The following is a 9276-nucleotide window of genomic DNA, read 5'->3' as shown; positions in this document are numbered from 1 at the left end:
GGTTCTGGATCTGCAAGAAACATGTCAGTGCTTATCAAAGACAAGGGAATTGTTTCTGGCTCAGGAAGCCAAGCTCTAAAGCCTGGGAAGTCCCTGAAGGAGCTGATGCTGTACCAAAGTCTTACTGTCCCCCTCAGCTGTCTGCTTTCCAGAGGTGGGCGAAGATTGGACATTAGGGGACAAAACTCTTTGTGTGATCTGTATGGACACCATTCATCTCATACAATTCACCACCATGTTCTCTTTGTATAGATGATATTTTTTTATAATGATGACTGTTATGGAGTTGCCAAAAATACAGGTCACCCAAAATGGCAGTGAGGAAGCTGATGAAGGATTTGGAACACAGGTCTTATGAGGAGAGACTGAGGGAGCTGGGGATATTTAGCCTGGAGAAGGGGAGGCTCAAGGGGGGACCTTATCACTCTCTGTGAGTACCTAAAAGGAGGTTGTAGTGAAGTGAGTGTCACTCTCTTCTCCCAAGTAACAAGCTGTAGGATAAGAGGAAACAGCTCCAAGTAGCATCAGGGGACGTTTAGATTGGATATTGGGAGAAATTTCTTCACTGAAAGGGTTGTCAAGCATTGGAACAGGCTGCCCAGGGAAGTGATGGAATCACCATCCCTAGAAGTGTTAAAAAAATGTGTAGATGTGGCATACACATGTGTAGATGTGGCATATAGGGACACAGGTTAGTGGTGGACTTGGCAGTAACGGTTGGACTCAATGTTAGAAACCTTTTCAAACCTAAAATATTCTATAAATCTATGAAAACTACAGGGCCTGCCTCCCATCTTACTGCTGTGTCCCTGACCATGGCAGGAGGTTTGGAATTAGATGATCTTTAAGGCTTCTTCCAACCCAAAGCATCCTCTGATTCTGTGAAACAGAACAGCATTGTAAGCAGTGGCTCTCCTTTGCTACAGACACTGTTAAAGGGTCTCTCTTCACCCTCTGCCAGACTCCACCACTGAGCCACATTCTCCAGCTGTACCAGTGAGGATGTTGAGATCACAGCAGAGTAGTTCCAGCCCCAAAGGGGCTGCTAACATCATCCTTGCTCTGAATGTCACAGGTTTCCTTGTCTACAATAAACTAACCTTGCAGAGCAGTTCAGTGGGATTTATTGCTGTGGCTATATTTTTTCCTCAGTTCAGCTTGAAATTTGTGGTTCCTCCCATTCATTCTGAAGCCATTCTGTGTCCATCTGGGCAGTTGACTGGGGGTGAAACGAGGTTGACAGGGCAGGGACACGGTGGTTTATGGATCCAAAGTTCACTTCTGTGCCTGGAGCAGATGTTAAGTTCTCTCCCATGGCAGCCCTAGGAGAAAACAAGTGAAATTTTAGTGAATTTCTCATCTGCTATTGATGAGGCTGTTTCTGCTGAGAAACATTACTCAAATTCTTGTACGTGTCTGTTTGTAAAGCCACACTATTCCTGTAAAATCAGCTAAAGGCTATCAATGGAACATCATGATTTTACACTGTACGATTTCACATCTCTTAAAATAAAGCATAAGTGTGGGGAGAAATGGAGGATTAGGTACATAAGCCCATTCACTGTATAAAAATAATTCATTCTTATTTATATTCAGTATTCTGGAAGGCAAAGTTAGCCTTTGGGATTGTTTTTAATTATATGAAGTTAAAGTGTGTTTGGGCATGCCAAACTTGTATAGTTCTTAATGGGTTTATTGCATATAATAATTATAGGCTCAGTAATTAAAACTTAAAAATTACTGCTATTTTATCTAATATAAATGATAAATCAAAGATTTCATTTGACTTTTTATAAGTTAAAACTAGGATGTGTCAGAAACATCAATCTTAAATTTCACATTATGGTAATTGTACGTTAGGTTTCAAGTACTGGAGTTGTATGTGTATAAAAGCCTTTGACAAGTCAAAAATATTGGCTAAGAGTGAAGTTTCTTTTATTTTAGTGTAATATGTACAGGTTTAAATAATTTACAGCAATAACTATTCAAGATTGGTTGGGAGTTCTTGTTTTTTTAGGGCTGCTCCTCCAAAAGAAAGATGATACAGTTTCTGCAGTTTGTCTGCAGGATCATATAATACACACTCATCAGCTCCAGGATTTTTCATTAGCAGAACATTTTAAGTCAAAGATAAGGGATACCAAGAACATTTACAAACCTGTGAACAAAGAAATGGACAGAAGAATAGTAGATACTGGACTAAGAAAAAAGAGCACTCACCACAAAACCAAGGAAGATGCAGAAAAGGAGTATGTTCTTGATCCCAGTACTCCACAGCTAAAGTTAGGTAAACCATTCTGATTTGTAATTTTGTTTTTTATTTAAAATAATCTAAAATGAGGACACTAAAGTTTCTGTTCAGTAGGATAACCTAATGCTAAACAGCATAATATCTGTTTTAAAATTTGACAAAATTCAACAGTTTAGTCCATTAGGTAAACAATGGAATTGCCATCAGTTGCTTGAATGTTTCTTTTCATATCTGAAGTGTATTTTAAAATATTATGCTTGTAACAGTGAAAGTAAAAAGGAAGATAGTGCATCTTCATGAAGACAAATTCTTCATTAAGAAGCAAGAAGTGTTTTTAATGTATATTGACTGTTATAACTTTCTTTACCTTTTATTCTCAAGGAAACAGCAGTGATTTTGATACTGTATTTATTTGGGGGAATATTTTAGCATTAAGATTTTTTTAAGCCTATTTGAAACTGTTTTACTCCTTATTCTGTAAAAAAAACATTTACTTGTGCTGCATGAAATGTATTCTTCATTAATATCTACCCACCTTTGCTCCAAGTTAAAAAGGTTTGTTTTTACAATGGTCCTGGGGCTAAAACAGGGAAGAATTAACACCTGTAGTTAAATACCTTTTTCAGTTTAGAAGCAAACATTCAACGAGATAAAAGTCACAGATGTGAGGGCTTGGAATGATGCCTGGTGAGAAAATTCACTTTTAAATAGTATTATAATAGTACAGTTGTGGAGCAGCAACAGATGATATTTCTTAGAAAAACAAAGCCAGGGAGCATCTTAACAGACCAGGAGAGCAAATGTGCTTCCCATCTCTCAGTTTCAGTCTTGCATTTCCCTTTTCTAAAGGCTTCAACAGTATTTTTGCCATGAATGTCTTCTTGTCTCCATCCTTCCACTTGCCCTGATTAGGCACTACTTACAGGGTCACTTGGCTCCACAATTTTCAATTTTAAACATAATGAACTTTCATCGTCCTTAATAGTTGTTTTATTTATTCTTTTTCATAGAAACAGCCTCGGGCCTCTCTGAAGATCACGTTTCCTTTGCTGTAGCAGAGTCCCAGCTCTAAAGGGAACCATGTAAATCAGTGACTCTCCCTGCAAGCACAGGCATCTGCCTTCTGGAATCAGCTGAAGGTTAAGAGGGAAACTTCAAATAACAAAGAAGTGAGTGTAACAAGTGACAGGACAATGGTAGTAGAACAAGCTGATTATTACTATGTTTACATGGTTATAGTTCTAAAGATGGGCAGGGTTTTCTTTGGTTCATTTTGAAGAGAGGATAACAGAGGGGAAAACAGCAAAGAGGTACTGGGGTTAACAAAAGTATTGATAATGAGTGATTATGGAAGCTAAAGTTTAGGGTGAAAAAATGCAGCCCAAGTGTTAACATGTTCTCTGATTATAAGATGAAGTACTTTCTCTTTAAATCCCAGCACTTACTGAAATGTTCCATATAAATGTTTGTGGGAGTGATTCAAAAGAATGTGCCAAAATATTTTTTTAAATGGAAAATGTTTCTGGGTTTTGTTTTTTAACATTTTCACCTGTAGTGTCACATTATTTTAAAATGCTTGCGCCAAGCTTTCTTAATAAGAATTGTGTGGTTTAAAACTTGCAAATGTGAAACAAGTTTGAAAATGTAATTCAATATAACTTTGTCTTCTTGAGTTTGTGGGTAATCAAACAAAATCACACAGGCCTCTATAATTCCTTTTTTTTCCAATAGGCACTTGAGTCTGAAAATCAAATAATAATAGTTTCAAAGTTAATGCATGCAATCATTTTGATAATCTTCATATTAGGATAAATAACTTTGATGTAAATTGGTGTGTCAATAGATGGGTTGGGTTTGTAAACTTGATGCATAAGGATGAAAATTCTTGAATGTCTTTAGCTGTGGTAAATGTAAGTTTTCATTACTTAATTTTTTTTAAATGGTGCTTTGAGAATCTCTTCACAGAGCCTTTTGCTTTGACCACACATCCCTTCTTTTGTGTCCTGCTGCCAGTTTTCCTTCACCAACTATGTAGTATAAAATCTTTCCTTCCAAACACCTGTATAACCTGTCCCTCACAAATATCCCAACAGGTTTGTATCAATTTGAAGTTAGGTTTTACCACAAATACCTTCCAGTTTCAATAATCCATATGTGAAAATTTTAAATAAGCATTTTTTTTTTATACCCCAGGGATATATACAAAGCCATCTCATCTTCTTCCTTAAAACAAAAACAGTCTCTGACCACTGTAGTTGGAAGGAAATCAAGGGCAGGCACTTTTTATGTTGTGATACTGTCTTTCATGCTATGGCTGCTTTGCTTCTTGTTCACTCCCTCCCTATCCAGATTTTCTCATCATTGCTTGTCCGTATTGCACTATCAAAATGGGACCTTGTTTCTCGATACCTTTACAAGGGTAACAAAAGTAACAATGTGGGGTCTATGTGAGCAAAACCACATTCAGGGAAATCACTCTTCGCGTTGTTCCAAAAGCATAAATTTACCCAGCTTGAAATCTCAAAGCCATCCTGTTGTTCCAAGACATGGATTCAAACAGATTTACGTTTGAAGGATGTCATGACCTCACAAGGAAGTAGGGTAGGCACATAGTTCAACCAAAGGGAAGAAAGTATTCCTTATAATTTCTTTAGCACCTCACAAAATTCTCTAAAAAGATCAAAGGCAGTTTGTGCAGATTTTAGATGATTAATGATATACATCTGTAGATGGATGTCTCAAAAATTAACAAATCCTGTCCTAGAATAATGAGCTGCTTGAGTGAGGGGATCACCAAGACCCCATTCTTTGGTTTGCTAGAATTCCTTTTTCCTTCATAACTAGTACAATGGGTTTGGATACACAAGCTGCCTGATGGGGTTTTGAAAGCTTATACAGAACAAATATGTCTCGAACAGTAATGTCAGATTTATGCAAAGACTCTGGTATGAATGAAAGAGCTTACCCTTTCCTTCCCATTTAGAACTAGAACTCTCATCTAGGTGCCATCAGTTTTCATTGTAATTATTGTATATCCCTCTTCCTTTCTTGTTTTGTCAAATACCATTGAGGCCTCATCATGGACTCATGTTATTGGCTTATTAAACATGCCTTCGACATTCCTCCATGGATTTTGGTAAATCCACACAAGCTGCTTCTTCTGGTCTTCAAAAATGGAAAAGATCTATACATTGCTGTACATACCAGCATATTTTTTTACTACTAGGATACTGACTCTGGACTTTGTGGGGATAGGCAGGAATACTGTAAGTATTTTCACTGATCCCTTCTTTAAGAAGGCAGAGATTTCACATGAACATACAGCAAGGCACCTCACGATTATCATTTAAGATCAACAAGCTCAGCAATCACAGTGACACTATCCCTGGTGTCTTGTGACAATATCTTTGTTTCTTTATGCTCTTTATTTCTGTTGAATATGTTACAGTTTCATCACAATTCAGTATTTTTCAGCAGCAACAGTTTTTTATTATACCACTTTATTAATTTTTTTTTTTAAGAACACATGAATGCAATGCTGGAGAAAACTTCACAAATTAATTTTAACAGATTTTATTTATACTGATGATTTGAAATTATGTTATTGTGCATTGTTACATTGTTTAGTTAATCTCAGTTTAATGGCTCTGAAAAGGTAACAAAATAAATCCAAATTACTCACAGATAAAAGTTTACATTAGAAAAATCCTGTATAAATCCTGTATGTAAAAGAAGTTCTGATAGTTACTGAATAGTTAATTCATTAATGGTTTGTGTTGGAAGGGACCCTAAAGATCATGGAGTTCCAAGCCCCCTCTCATGGGCAGGGACACCTTCCACTAGATCAGGCTGCTCCAAGACCCATCCAACCCGGCCTCGAGCACTGCTCAGGGATGGGGCACCCACAGCTTCTCTGGACAACCTGTGCCAGGGCCTCACAGTGAAGAATTTCTTCCCAATATCTAGTTCAAACCTGCCCTCTATCAGTTTGAAACCATTACCTCTTTGTCTATCACTCCATACCCTTGTAAAAAGTCCCTTTCCAGCTCTTTTGTAGCCCTTTTAGATACTCACTATGAAGAAGTATGTTGCCTGTCAGTGGTTTGTCTGATGTTATTTTGGACATGACATGGCAGAGGAAGGTTGGTAGTACTTGTTCACTTCTTAAGTTATGATAGTAGAGAAGGTAATCAGCCTTTTTATCTGTTCTTTCAAAGCAGGTATAGACTATTTTCTGCTTCATTTAAACTGCTGTTAGATACAATCCTGGCCTTCATTCATCAGAATGCTAAACACTCGCTATTTATACAATCTAAGATATATTTTGTTTTCTCACAAGTTTCATTAATTGCAGTTTAGTGCAATAGTTACTTCTATTTGGAACATGGAAATAGATGTAGATTTAATACCAGTCAGTCACTTCCTTAGGTTACCTGATGAAATTCCTGCATTTTACCTTGATGGCTTTGTTCAGTGTATGTGTGTACACATAAGCATAAATACATCATGCTTTATTACATTCTCTCATCTATCATCTTGAAAATATTAAGCAAAAGGGACAAGTGACTGATTGAAGAGAGTACTGCTTCAGAGAGGTGATGATGGCAATTAGAAGAATTATCCCAACTGCTTGCAAGTTTCTTTCTGCAGTGCATATTTAGGGTAGTTTTTTCTGCCTGTTCTCCCTTTTAATTTTTCAAGAAGACTTTTTACAGCCAAGTCTGTGATGTGAATCAAAGCCTTTCAATAACCTTAGATGCAGAGGTTTTCCTTCCTTTTACATCAACTGAAAGTGTATGACTGTCCAAAGACAGGTAGGACAGATCTGGCAAAAGACCATTCTGCCAATTTTTGGCTACCCTGAAAGTCTGAAGTTTGACAAGAGAGAGCAAAAGACAACACTCATTAAAAAGGTTACTTCAGATTTGGCACAAAAAAGGGAAATGCCTCTGGAATTCTTTTTGTCCTCAGTGTTTCGTTAGCTTTCCTCCCTCAAGGGAAAAAGCCACTGTATCTGAAAGCTTTGCCTTCAGCTGGCTGCTGGCCATTAATCCTCTTGTGTTTGCCAGCTCAGTAGAGCTCACTACTTGTTCACTCTTTTCCCAGCTTTTCCTTCCTCTAAGAGCCAACTGCCTTTTTTGTCCAACTCTATGTCTTTTGTCGGGATGTAGATCATCAGCATTTGGTGGGAACTTAGGTCAGATAAAGGTGAAGTTTTCCTGTAGCCTGTGAACATAGTTTCTCTTTTGGTTTTGTTTTGGGGTTTTTTTGGTATGCGTGAAATGCTGCAATTGATGTGTACCACTTCCCTAAATTTAACATCTCTGTTGGGAAAAAGGACAAAAATTAATCAGCTTTCATTTTAAGTGTTTCTTTTGTAATCTTTCCTCCAGTCAGTAGCATTTGGCATTTCTTGCTTTCTGCCACTCCATGCATTGTTAATACAAAATTCACAGATTCACAAACTAATTTTATTTTCACTGGAAAGATTGCAGTAGTAACAGACAGAAACTGATGACCTTTCAGGCAGCCAGATTTTTTCTTGTCAGCATTTTTTACTTTTCAGCTTTTAGAATGCTTTAAAGTCAGGTTTGGTTCTTGGGGTTATTTTTCTCCTTTGATAAAACAGGTGCTGCATTCATGCTCCCATGTACTCCATAAAGTGAGTACATTTTCATATAACTATTCAAGCACATAATAGATGAGTATTTTAATTAAACCACTTAAGTGAATATCTTAATGAATTAAATGTAATCATCTTGAAAAGTAATTTTGATTCCAGATTTTTATGATAAGAAATATAATTTAAGGCTATTTTATGATGAAGCACTTTATTCTTTTTTATTACCTTTTTAAAAACTGTATGTGTAGTTCCTAACTGAGCTATACCTGGATATACTAAGCTGGAGTACTTTAATTCATGAAATTTCATGCAAACACATGGAGATTTACAAAATTCTCTTAACACTTTAATTTTAAAAATATGCATCTTGTAGAGTGTTCATGGATTGATGAATAAACTGTTTTTACATTCTGTAATCTATCCTGTTTAATCTGTGCCAATGAGATTAAATATAAGTAATTGTAATTATTTTTTCAGGCATGCCTGAAAACCTTTGGAAAACTTACAGGCAAAAAGTTGTCCTATGTGTAGAAAAGAGCAGTATCAGACCAGAGTGATACATGATGTGGCATGTTTGGTTAAAATAAAGTGTGCTATTAGGTAAGCCTTACTTCTGCTACCTGTGTGTCACTGGACAGTATCAGTTTCTAAATAATATTCCAAAAGTTTTAAATATTTGCTAATAGACAGAATGAATGCACTACAAAAGTTAAAGTTTGAAAAAATGCATGAAATTATTGTTTCATACAAATAGGTATATTAGCTCGAGTCTCCTCCTCTTGAGCAAAATTTCATCTTAGGGAATTCAAGCTTTCTGGAGGGATATATTGTTAGAAAACCGTAGAAAGACTTGAGAGAAACAGTGCCTCCTAAGGATAGTAAATTAAGAAAGCAATTATTTGAGAAAAAGTTATGTTGCATTCGCTTCTTTGGTCTGCTTCTTTTGTGTGATTCACCTTCCTTAAATCAGAACTCCTAAATATCAGCTCTCTTCTTGTTCATTTATTTCTTCTTATTCATATCAAACAGGCAGCACGGGAGTCACTCAGTTTTTTTGTTAGTCTGTTCATTCCACTTAGAAGGAAAATTATTTAAATATTTAATTTTAAGGCCTGCCAGTTGCCTGGCAATATTAGGCCCAACAATATTGGGCTTTTTGTGAGGCTCTCTGTTTTCCCTTCTCTTTTTGATAAATCTCAGTGATCTATTTTCCTATAGAATTGTATGAAGGGGGTACAGTAAGGGGAGAAACAAATAAATCCATAAACAATCATTACTTCCTTTCACTGTCACCGTTCTCTCACTGAACACTGAACCAGGTAGCTCCATTCCATTGCTTTGCCCCTCTCTAACGTCTGCTCAGAGAGCAAAAAGAGAGCTTCGGAGGTACAGACCCCCTCTT

The 9276-nt window shown here is 36.7% G+C and overlaps 1 protein-coding gene across 1 annotated transcript; it reads left to right on the top strand.

The window, feature by feature from the left end:
* The first annotated feature begins 1464 nt into the window (after positions 1–1464).
* Positions 1465–8853, top strand: RNF32 (ring finger protein 32). Its single transcript, XM_051812876.1, is given in 7 exon segments — positions 1465–1480; positions 2009–2287; positions 2633–2655; positions 7881–7913; positions 8352–8389; positions 8391–8511; positions 8695–8853. Coding segments are annotated over 7 exon segments (669 nt in total).
* The last annotated feature ends 423 nt before the right edge of the window (positions 8854–9276 follow it).

The sequence above is a fragment of the Manacus candei genome, unplaced genomic scaffold (genome assembly GCF_025592945.1).
Source record: "Manacus candei isolate 608988 ecotype Guabito, Panama unplaced genomic scaffold, ASM2559294v1 h1tg000089l, whole genome shotgun sequence".
Lineage (NCBI taxonomy): Eukaryota > Metazoa > Chordata > Aves > Passeriformes > Pipridae > Manacus > Manacus candei.
The sequence above is the reverse complement of the archived record's forward strand: the minus strand, read 5'-3'. Positions and strand labels throughout refer to the sequence as shown.